At 36.4% G+C, this 12,878-nt stretch overlaps 1 protein-coding gene across 1 annotated transcript in view; it reads left to right on the top strand.

Annotated features, from left to right (window-relative positions):
- Positions 1-12,878, top strand: part of LRRC72 (leucine rich repeat containing 72) — a gene marked incomplete at both ends in the record, with an annotated part of 52,357 nt that overhangs the window by 19,464 nt on the left and 20,015 nt on the right. Inside the window, one exon of the mRNA XM_081079705.1 lies at positions 4,058-4,127. Within this exon, the coding sequence (XP_080935831.1) occupies positions 4,058-4,127 (70 nt within the window). The remainder of the gene's footprint in view (positions 1-4,057; positions 4,128-12,878) is intronic.

Here is a 12,878-nt window from a genome sequence, read left to right as displayed (position 1 = left end):
TAGCTATATCTATATCTATATTTATATTTATATTTACATTTATATTTCACAGTCCAGATACCAGTAAACTGAGTTATTTTCCTAAGTCTCGGTCGCCCTGGGAAAATGGAAAGAATCTTACCAATGAGTCCCTGAGTAAGCACTGAGAACATATACTGTGACAATGGTGTTGACAAATTATTGTCAGCACGAGTCACTGCCATCATTAGTGGTAGAATTTCCTCTCCTTGTCTTTCATTGGCCTCGCCTTAAAATGTAATAGCTTGTTATTGATTTAAGACAGGTTTATGTGCAGAATCAACCATTCTGACCTGAGTTAAAGTCCCCTTAAAAGTGAATCACGTTATTACATTATCGAATAGCCAAAACTTAAACATCAGTACTACTTGTACAAGAAAACTAATAGCAGTAGTTTGACACTATTGATATTTTAAAGTATAAATATATTAAAATAGCTTTTCGGGGAAATCCTCTAAGTGGGGATTGAGTTTCTCTGGTACCTTGTAATGATTGTTTTGTTAATGAAGTTAACATACTATCATTATTGCCCAATGCAATAGTGTAGGTGTACCAGAGTCCAAATGCTCCCTCCCCAAAATAGGCTATATATCTACAGTGAGAGAGGAGAATGCATGATGTGTGTAAATCTCCTATTAGAAATTGCTTTGGAAGAACCTGAAATATTCTGTTGTGCCAGGGAAGTGCACAAAGGCTAAATGTACAGGTCAAAAGGACACAGTCGTCCGCTTGAAAAGTCTTCTGTTTGGGATGATTTTAGAAAATAAAATAAAATAAAATGAGATAGGATCAAGAGAAAAATGCTTTGCTTCAAATACAAAGACAGTGGGGAAGGAAATGATTGACAGAAAGGTGAGGGGCAGATGTTCTTTACAGAATACCAGGTAACAGATATAAAAAGAATGAGAACATTAGAAAAGTCACCATTTATTAGACTTAAATGTAAGATCCAAAGCCATAAAACTCCTAGAAGAAAACATAGGCAGTAAACTATTTGAACTTGCTCTTAGTAGTATGTTTTTAGACATGTCTCCTCGGGTGAAGGAAGCAAAAGGAAAAATAAACAAATGGGAATACATCAAATTAAAGAGTTTTTGCACAGTGAAGAAAACCATCAACGAAACAAAAAGCCTACTGAATGGAAGAAGTTATTTGCCAATGATATAATCAATAAGGGGTTAATATCCAAAATTTATAAAGAACTCACACAACTCAATGCCAAAAAAGAAAAAAAAAAAAAAAGCAATTCAATTAAAAAATGGGTAAAGGACCTGAATAGACAGTTCTCCAAAGAGGACATGCAGATGGCCAATAGGCATATGAAAAGATGCTCAACATTACTAATCATCAGGGAAATTCAAATTAATTTGAATAATAATTAATATTTCATTTAATTTAAAATGAAATATCACCTTCACACCTGCCTGTCAGAGTGGCTATCATCAACAAACAACAAATGTTGGTGAGGATGTGGAGAAAAGGGAACCCTTATGTACTGTTGGTGGGATTGCAAATTGGTGCAGCCACTGTGGAAACAGTTTGGAGGTTCCTCAAAAAATTGAAAATAGAACTGCCTTTTGACCCAGCAATTCCACTTCTGGGTATTTATCCAAAGAAATCCAGAACACTAATTCAAAAAGATATATGCACCTCTATGTTCATTGCAGCTTTATTTACAATAGCCAAGATATGGAAATAACCTAAGTGCCCATCAAAAACAAGTCTCGGAGAGGCTGTGGAAAAAAGGAACCCTCATACACTGCTGGTGGGAATGCAGATTGGCGCAGCCACTATGGAAGGCAGTGTGGAGGTTCCTCAAAAAATTAAGAATAGAATTGCCATATGACCCAGCAATCCCTCTCCTGGGTATCTACCCAAACAATCTGAAAACATTTATCTGTAAAGATATATATGCTCCAATGTTCATTGCAGCTTTATTTATGTTGGCCAAGACATGGAAACAACCAAAGTGTCCTTCGATAGATGACTGGATAAAGACGATGTGGTATATATACACAATGGAATACTATTCTGCCATAAGAAAAGATGAACTAATGCCATTTGCGACAACATGGGAGGATCTTGAGATTATTATGCTAAGTGAAGTAAGTCAGACAGAAAAAGTCGAGAACCACATGATTTCTCTCATATGTGGGATATAAAACTGAAAGCAACAAAGGAACGAGACAAACAAAAAAACAAGAACTCATAGACACAGATAACAGTTTAGTGGTTACCAGAGGATAAGGGGGCAGGGCAAGTGGTAGAAGAGGGTAAATGGAGTCAAATATATGGTGATGGAAGGAGAACTGACTCTGGGTGGTGAACACACAATGTGATATATAGATGATGTAATACAGAATTGTACACCTGAAACTGATGTAATTTTACTAACCATTGTCACCCCAATACATTTTAATTAAAAAAAAAAAGACATTGTGAAGGGAAAAAAAGGAGAGAAGATGACTGTTCTAAATTTAAGAAGACTAAAGAGTCATACCAACTGAAAAAGCAAGGCATGAATGTTGATGGAATTATGGATTTAAACAAACTATAAAATAACTGTAGGGGAAACAGGGACAATTTGAATATGAATAGTATATTAGAAAATATTACTGGATTCAATTAAACTTTCTTGGGTGTGACAGTGGTATTGTGGTTATGCAAAAGAATGTCCTTATTTAAGGGATGTGCATGATGAAGTATTTAGGCGTGATGGCACTACAATAATAAGAGCACAACTTATTTTCAAATGATTTCCCAGAAAATTATCAACCAATAAATAGATACATAGGTAAGAGAGAGTGGGGCAAAATAATAAAAATTGTAACTGCTATACAAGCATTCATTGTACTATCATTCCTTCAACTTTTCTAAGGTTTGAAATTTTTCAATATAAAATGTTGGTGAGAAAGGTTTCTTTTGTTTAGAAATGTTGTCATAATTTAAAAATATATGCTTTCATAAAAATAGGAAAATAATTAGTCCCTCAGTGTCCCAAGGTTAAACACAAATGTGAAAGGATGTTGCTACAAGTGAGTTAATATAGGTAATGTTAATTAACATTAATACTTTTAAATTGCTTAGAAAAGTTCCTGGAACACAGGGTATGCTCTGTAAATGTTTGATAAATACAGGTATACACTGGGGGTGCCAAAAAATGTATACATACTACTTGTATTCATCTTTTGTTATCGGTATATATTATCACAATTTGAATACAGTTTTTTCCTTCTTAAAATGTGTATTCATTTTTTTTTTTGGCACATTCTGTATGTTTAGGAGCTCATACCCAACCAGGGCCCATAATTTCTGCCCTGAGAAATAAAAGGGATCTGAATATTCCAGCCCACAGCTGTCAAAGGGCAAATGATCCTCAGAGATCTTGCTTCTTTGCTGATATCTCCCACTTCTCACCCAGTATCTTCCCCTTTGCTGTGGGATCTGCTTTAGCAGTAAAGCTCAGAAGCACTTGACAGCCAGAGTCCTGCACAATTCCAGAAGGATGGGCAATATTTGTCCCTGTATTAATAAACAACAAAGGGAGAATAAAACACTTTAGTCAGTCACCGTCTCTTGGTGTTCTGCAATCTCCATGTCCTAACTCAGTCTGGCCAAGATCTGGGTAACCCCAAAGCAAGACCCCTGAAGATGCTGTTGAAGCATTCCTCACATCTACCTGTTAAGTCCAGTGTCTTCTGCACTTACGTTTTTCCCTCTCCTCTAACCCCTCTCCCCAGTAAAATCTTTTTTTTTAATTGGGGTCCCAATAAATTCAGTCATAATGAGGTATGTTTTTCTACTCATGTGATAAAATGCTCTCCTTTAAGTATTTATTTTCACTTACTGACAAAATCTTAATCCATATGCATGAAGTTTTAATGATGGAATTTCAGAAATTAGCATATAAATGTGCCAACAATTTTGAAAGGACCAAGAAAGGTTTTTTCCCCCATTACTCCAGAGTCAGACTACATATCCTGCCTTACCCATGAATAAATTAATCATTGCTAATGTTCACTTTTTTTGTCCATTACAGGGAACTGACAGACGTCATTGATCTTTCTAGGTTTAAAAAATTAAAATACTTATGGCTACATCATAACAAGGTAGGATTCATATGTTATCTTCAAATGGCTCTATAATTAAATGACTATTTCAATACGTTTTTAATAGAGCTAATCTTTAAAGTATTAATATTTTGTACACCTAATTTAAATTTTGGTAAGAAACTATATGTATACCGGGGCTGCCAAAAAATATATACAAGTGGACACTTTGGTCAACGTTGCTCAAACAGTTGTTCTCTGTAATCAGAAGTGTCTGGACGCTGACGGTAACCACTTTGAGCACTTTTTGTTACTGCAGAAGTCAAACATGACTAGTATTCATCTTTTGTTATCAGTATATATTGAGTATTACAATTTTAATAGTTTTCCTTTCTTAAAATGTGCATACATTTTTTGGCACCCTCTGTATGTATATATATATTTAATAGCACAGTTTGTGAGATGTTACCACACTACACCTTAGTCCCCCATGTCCTGTCAAACCTGCTCAGGGGAGGCTATTCCTTCTCAAGCTCCTGGAAGAAAACTTGGGCAGTCGCATGACTTTTCTCATCAATCTTATGTAATTCAAAATTTTGCCACCTATTTGAGTTATAGCCATAGTTCAGAAATGAGAATGTCTAGGAGAATATGTTAATCAACTTTCAATCTTCATTCATAAATGGGACATCCCCCTACCTCCCCTCCCACATCGAGTGAGGGTCATCTGCAGATGCCACCTGCTTTCTTTATTAACTAGGGAGGTGTGGTGGGTTTTCCTTCCCTCTCATCTCCACCCAGCCTTTTCCAGGGTTGTATGGAATGGGAAGATGTGGAAGTATAGCAAAGGCAAGGGAGAAACAGTTTTTTGATTTGCACACTCTGGTACTAACAGATGTTCAAAGCTGACGCTTTTCTCTTAGTGGGTTATTCAGAAGCTTCCCTCCTAGGTCACTCCAACTCTAATAACCTCTTCTTTGGCCACTTCTGACCTCCCCCCACCTTTTATCCCAGTTGTACTTACTGCTGAGGGTCTTCTGGCCTTGGCAAACAATGCTCTCAGGTGGGATACCTCATAAAGTACCCCAGATCAACATTCCTACAATGGGCCGGCATGCAGTTCCCAGGATTCACATACGTTTGATCTGCTATAAGGGGCCAAAGGAATTGGTTGACTCCCAGTTGTTACCCAGACTGGTCTAGCTTCCTCAAGAAGTGTCAGACACTAAGCCACCGTGTCCTCAATTGTCGGAAACACCCTTCAAGGTCACTAAGTGTGGCCCTTGAAGCTTCTCTTAGAGTCTAGATAGCATTTAGGAGGCAGAGTCCTCTGACTGCCTCCTCCATAGTGGGGGCCTGAGTGGGACTCCAAACTCTAAGTCAAAGAACAGGACTGAACTAGAATTCAGATGCAAACAATCACTACAGTTAGCTAGTCAGTTATTCTCAACCTTCAAAAATGCGACTTTCCAACAGCTTGTGTTTTCTTCATTATAAATTAATTATCCAATCTAGCATTTTGTATTTAGACTTCCAAACACTAGCTTATTAAAAAAAAAAAAAAATCTTTTGAGTTTCAGTAGTAGTATCCTTGTCAAGCAGTAGTTCAGATTCACAGCACTGAATCTTTAAGCAACCATGTTTATGAAAGTATTTCAATATTACGTTGAATTTTCAGTCTTTTTATTTAAACCAACTAAGTGGAAAATGGAAAATGAAAGTGCTTCTAGTATTAAGTGTAAACATAAGTCTCATAAGCTTGAAATCATTTCTAGGAGAACAAACACAAATACCTCCAAGGCCCAGCCAGCTAAAGACTGAAATGGAAAGTGCATGTACCACTTACGGGCACACAATTCAAAACTCTTTTGAACACTCTGCCAAAAATTATCCTGGGTCACAGTGTGCAACCTCTGATTAGAAAAAGATGGAAGTCATAAGACATGGCAAAAGTAACTAATCTTTGTTTTTCATTTGTACTTCTTGTGGTGTTCAGTGGTGTTCAGTTTTGAAGGAAAGAATGTGTACAAATGTTGGCAATATGTCTACAGGGAGAGGTATAATTAGGGATTTCGTAAATTTTTTATTTTTATTTTTTGCAATCTGGTGGTGGACACTGTCCCACCTTCAGTCATTGAATGTTCACACGGTTGACTGACAGATACATTATGTACGTAGGAAGGGATTGCGTAGCTGTCAACTATTTTACTTTGTTTTTGAAGGGTTGGTTGGGGAAGGGATATAACAAAGGCAGAATTCTCTTCCTGTACTTGGTTCTTTATGTTGAAGAAACTAACTATATGTATCATTACAAAATCACCGTCACTTTGTTCTTTAACTTACTCAGTCCACATAACACTGGAAGGATGTCATACCCAAAATAAGTTTTAAGTGGTCATGGGTAAGTGAATAAACTGATGTGAGTTTTCCTATTCATCAATAATTGACTGGTTACTGAATAAGTTGCCTGACTACTCATACTTCATGAAAAATTAAATTCTTACCCATGATCCAAAACTCTGGTGGGCATATTAGCTATGATAGTACTTCATCAAAATTCTTATGTAAAATTTTGATAGTTTTCTTTGAAATCTCAGTTACATTAGGTGTACAACTAAGAAGTTATCATGCCAGTATAGAAATGGTACGGAAAATTGTGGTACAAAACATCAACCCTAACATAAGAATATAAATATTTAGAATTGTAATGTTTTGTTAACAATGATCTGAATTTGTGACCAGCATTGTTCTTCTGTGAGTAAATACCTAAGATTACCCTCTATTTAGGAACAGCTAAAACACAAAGTAGTAAAATAAAATGAGCACATCTCTTTTGTTTATTCCTTTATTTAATTGACAGTTTTGTTGAGGCGTATGTACTGGGCATTATTGGTTGTCCACTCAGTATCCATTCTCTTCTTTTACCTGTGCAGCAGAATTTGAGTTTTGGTCCATGCTCCTCCTCTTTTTTGCTTAGGTAGGTGATCCCATCCCCTGTGTGGATTCTGCACTAAGCCAATTAGGATAATTCCATCCTCCTCGTGAGTGGCTGGTCAGTGAATGGGCACCTCACCAACTGTGGTATTGGAGACATAAGAGGCTTCTGTGTCAGGTTTACTTATCCCTAAAGGAGGACCCTAGAAGAGAGAGAGGTCCCTTGTTTCCTCTGCCTAGAATCATCCCACCAACTTGAGGATAGATCCAATATTTAGAGAAAAGCAGAGCCCAGAGAATCATTAAGATACTAAGACTGAGGCTCTTACTACCTCTGGACTTCTTGGTGTGTGAGATAATAAATGTTCTAATTTATGTGCCAGTTTGAGTTGAGCTTAGAAGTTACTTGGAGCCAATAGCATCCTATCTGACATGGCTTATTCTGTACTTGCATTAGGCTACTGATAGAAAATAACATTAAATGTGATGGTACCTGCTTTAGTAATAAAATTAGGAAGGGCAGAGGGAGTAGCTGTGCTCCTAGTCAGGACGTTGCATCTACAACTGCCGGGGATGGAATGAGAGAAAGCAGTAGTCTTGGGAGGCAATGAAAGAAGCTTGGTGTGTTTGGAGCCTTGCACCCTATGCACTTCTCCCCATTATTATCTGGTGGATGATAAAACTGGAACTTCTGGTCTGACCCTAGACTAGCAGATTAAACAGGTACAGTTGTTTCTAAGGACCTCCAATACCCCAGCTTTCCTAGGTTTCCTCAGGCAACTCTGCTTCCTTCGGTATGCTCTCTGAGGGCTGGTTTTCTCCTCATACTGCAGAGATATTCACTACTTCTGCATCTCCTCCTTTTATGGGTCACCATTTTTTTTTTCTAATCTCATTTGATATAATTAGTGGGAGGCAGCTACTCTTAGGTGCATGTTAACTAAGGCCTTCCTAAAGACGACCTTCCTTGTCTCATTTTCTTGGGAGCTTGAATGAGGGTATTTTCAGGCCACTGTTCATCCTTTCCAACTTTTCAAGAGAAATCGAGTCTGCTCAGCAAGTGACTTAAGTGATTTGCCTTTTATACTACAATTAAATTGTGTTTTGGCTAATTACCTCAATTTTTTTCTTCTTTCAAAGGTATTTAATAATAAGTCCCTAATACTGGTACCACAATGATAGCATTCTATTTCTGGAAGAACTAGCAGTACTTTGGTATGTTGCATGTATCTTAGAATAAGCATTTGATGAAAAACCTAAATAATGCCTCACCAAGCAACTAGCCAAACTGGAATATGAGTTTCTGCCATGTAGCAAAATCTAGCTGACAAGTTTACAAGCTGAATTTAAAAAAAATACTTCTTCTGGCAAAGTCATTGTTTATAAAATTCGTCATCTGAAAAATAATAATTGAAATACTTATTTATAATAACATTTTCCACACTAGCTGACTAGAGAATGGTCAGGTTGAGATGAGAAAATTGCTTTAAGAAAGATCCTGAGCTCCTTCTTCTGAGCCAGTAAGACACTTTGTTTCTTGTCTCCCAGACATTCAGCACCTATTACAAATTTGGTGAATAGCACAAATGGATATATTTTAGGAAAGAATATTGGTGTACAAGACCGAAAAAACACCATTGGAAAGTTGAAATACTTATTTTTAACATGCTGTTTTAAATATATGTAAAGATGTTTTGAAGAGCAACACTTCTTTTTTTGCTTCACAACAAGCTTTGCATTATGGAATTTTAGTTGGTTCCTTCCATCAGGTTTGGGCATACGTATTTTATTTATTCGTTTACACATACCTACCTTGTTCCAAAACACAATTTAGAGCAGCACAAATACCACGGCAGAGCGTAAGAGCTATTAGAGAATAAAACGAAGTAGGGTACATTCCATATAATTTGGGCTCTTGTGTGTTTCTGTTACCTCCGGGCAACATTAATTATATCCCTCATGTCAACTTTATTGAAAGAATCATATTTTGCCAAATATGTAAAACCTCCTCAAAAAAGTAAATCAACATAAATATCCTAAATAAGACTTCAATGCATGGTTGTGAAATTCATAAAACATGTACCCTGTATCTCTATTTGAATTATGCTTTAAAATTATTTGTCCAAGAAACGTAACCTATTTTTAGAAAAGAGCATATACAAAAATTTCAGTAACTTGGAAAAAAGAGGAGAAAAAACGTGAAAATGAAAGACTTTATATTGAATAAAAATAGTTATTCTCACTATAGTTTTAAAGTATAGATTTTATTTTTCAGTTTTGTACGTATTGTAAACTAAGATACACATGAATGCATTGTTCTCATTTATTGAACAGCAACACCATAAAAAGTGAATTTAGGAATCATGGAAATATATTGAATTTTTTTCTTTTTTTTTTTCTTTTATATAATACAGCATATTTTATAAAAATTCTCCCCAAGTAATACTTAGAGTTCTATGCAAATTTAGGAAATACTGTGATTGCAATATTCACACCTACAATAATGTATCCTTTTAACTAACACATCACGACAGAATTTTTCAGAATTTCTTCATGTTGTTTCATCACTGGTCTATAGGTCTTTGCCCCTACGTTTTGAACCTTGGTACTACTGACTTTTTGAACGGGATGATTCTTGGATGTAGGGGCTGTTCTGTGCATTTGGGGATGTTTAGCAGCATCCCTGGCTTCTACCCACTACATACCAGGAAATCTGTCCCAGAAGTAACAACTTAAAATATTTGTAGACATTGTCAAATGCTCCCTGGGGAGCAAAATTGCAGCCCCCCCACCCAACCGAGAATCACTCAATGCAGTAGACACAGTGATATACAGAAACCTGAGACCAAACATGTCACTCCTCTGCTCAAAACCTCCGATGATTACCTGTTACTTTCAGCCAAGCTCTTATAATAACCTACAAGGCCCTACACAAGTAGGCCTCTGATTTCCTGTCTGACCTCATTGCCCACCTTCTCTCTCTGGTTCACTCTGATCCAGCCACACCAGGCACTGTCGCTGACCTGAGCACTGGCTTGTCCCCAAATGCTTCTCCTACAGACATCCCAGTGGCCTACTCCCTCTCCTTCATCAAGAGTTTGTTCAAACATGACCTCCTCTGTGAGGCCTACTATGACCAACCCATTTCAAATATAACACCCCCTCCCTACTGGCTCTCCCAATCTACATGCTTTCTTTCCCTTATCACTTATCAACTGATGCCGTAATATATAATTTACTTATTGTACATATTATTTGTTTTTTCTTTCCCTGTTAGAAAAAAGGCAGAGATTTTTGTCTATTGTGTTCACAGCTATACCCCCAGAACTTAGCATGGTGTCTGGCATATAGTAGTTGCTCAACAAATATTTGTTAAAATGGAAGAATGAGTAAATAAAAATCCTGATATTTTCTGCCAGGTTGAACTTTTCTTTGCATAGGTGCTCGTTAAGATAATGGAATTTCCCTTAATGGAAGCATGCTTTGACTGAGTTAAGCAGAAAAATAATATATTGGAAAGATATTGGGTAGATATTGGGTAGCTGAAGAATCAAGTATAGAAAAATGTCAGGATCAAAGTGAGCCATGATCAAAACCATATCCAGAACTGGTTTCCACAAATACTGTTGATATGCACATCAACAATAGAATCACTTGTATTTATGAAGCCTTGAGCTAAAACAGATGATTTGTGAAATGTCTCATTAAATATAAATCCTGTGGCAATCCTTAGAATCAATAGGGTAGATTTTTAAATAGATAATTATAACAACTTTTTATTTTAACAATAGCTGGAACATCAGTATGTCTTTTCTAATTCCTGTTCCTAGTTCTTAACTTCAATAACTTGCTACATTGCAATGTCTATTATGTCCCATGAATTGCGCCTTGGAACTGTAACTCCCTCCACTTTTTTCTCACACTGCCATTACTTTACTCTGGGCCAGCATATATTTTTCTGAATTAGCGTAGCCCCCTTCCTATTCATTTCCTGATATTATACTTACTATCCCTTCTAAACTATGTTCTTCCCTGACATTTTCTTTGTAAAATAAAATTGGGCAATAGCACCCTTCTGCATAAAATCTTGTAATAGCACTCCAAGACCCTCATGATCTGGCTTTATCTCTTTCCCCTTTATTTCCTCTCCCACCAACAAACAGCGCAGTCTTAACATTCTAATAATCATAGTCCAAGGCTATTAATGCTCTTGGGAAAACGATGAGTCTATAATCAAGATGAAATTATTGAGTTCATTAGTAGTTTTCTTGTGTTAATAAGTAAGTCCAGAGAAATTAAAAACCTCAGTTAATTAATGATGTCCTGTTAATGTGTGATCAGTCAGACCACTAGAAAAGGAGAGAAAAAAAGTCGTGGTTTCCATTTAATGTTCTTTGCTCTGCTGACGTCAGGTATGGCTATCATTAGACCAGGGAGTGGTGAGGAGAAGGATGGAAGGTAGTAAGTTGCTGTCAGTAGGCTGGTAGGAAAAGTAAAAAGGGTTAGAAAGTCAACTGGGAACCACTCCTCGCTACCTTGAATGGTTTCTCCCAACTGGGGGCAATGTGGCTCCTCATGAATTAACAAAAGCTGTGGTGAAATTGTTGGTGGTCCTCCTACTTGAGGACTGACATAACGTGATGCTTATGAATCTGTGAAATGATGAGATGAGTAGCGCACGTGCCTTCTGTAGCTTCAGAATTTGTAAATGTTGTAAATATAAGGGAAAAAGTAAAGAAAATGTATTGAAGAAACCAGTTTTCGAACTTTGGATATAATTCTAAAATAGCTTTTCTGAGATATGAGAGGGTGTGAGCAAAATTTGCAGTAAGTCCTTACTAAATCAGATAGCTTGGCATTTTTCTATCTGAATCAATCCAGCAAAGGTCAAAACAATTCTATTTAATTGATAATAATAGTTTCCTTGATAAGCTTTAATGAACACTTAAAACTAATCATAATCATGAGCATATATTTCTCTCTATATAAAGTATTAAGCACTTGATCAATTACTATTTCATGAGAATCTTCTCCCTGCTAAATCCTATATTATATAGTAATCTCTTATATGTGTCTCTATGTAAGTCTCATTCTTTTATTTAATTTACCTGCTGCTTTAAAACATACCTGCCCTACCTCTATGACTCTACCATGTCTTATCCTTATAACTCAAATAAACCTGTTACATTTTATCAAGTTTATTACTAAGTCAGTATTAATAATAATAATAATAATAATAATAATGGAGTTTTCCTTGCAACTCTAACAGTTTATAGTTGAATACCCCATATCATGTATGCAGTACTTAGTGATTCATTGGAGGAATTTTCGAGTGCCAGACAGTAACAGCTCTCATGTACATTGTCCTGAGATCTGGTTTTAAAATTAAGATACATTAATCTGACAACACTGGTCATCTCCATAGAAGGGAATGCAGAGGGCCATTTCCTTGGGGAGGACTTGGCCACACAGAAATTTAATTTTATCTGTGGTGTTTGAATGTTTTACAACAATAATGTATTTGTTAATGAATACTGTTTTTAAAAAATGCATTTGAAACAACAACAAAAAGAAAAACTCAAGAAAAAGAGTACTTTTGACTATTCGCAATTCACATACACTGAATTAATAACAGAATCTCAAAAGTAAGATGTAGCCTTATGGTATCATTAGGAGAATGAGAACGTGGGAAGGATACAGTACTGAAGAAATATGGTTCTGTTCCTTAAGGAAGACACAAAACTAGTTTTCAAGTGATTTATTGTACAAGTCAAAGGAAGTGTTGGAGTGGTCGAGCAAATGGAGGTGCATAGGCACAGGGGTTGTCAGGAAAGGCCTTGTTTAAAAGAGGGGATGTGAAGTAGTAGGATTATGCTG

Source organism: Rhinolophus hipposideros (genome assembly GCF_964194185.1).
Source record: "Rhinolophus hipposideros genome assembly, chromosome: 18".
Lineage (NCBI taxonomy): Eukaryota > Metazoa > Chordata > Mammalia > Chiroptera > Rhinolophidae > Rhinolophus > Rhinolophus hipposideros.
This window is presented reverse-complemented; position numbering and strand designations above follow the sequence as displayed.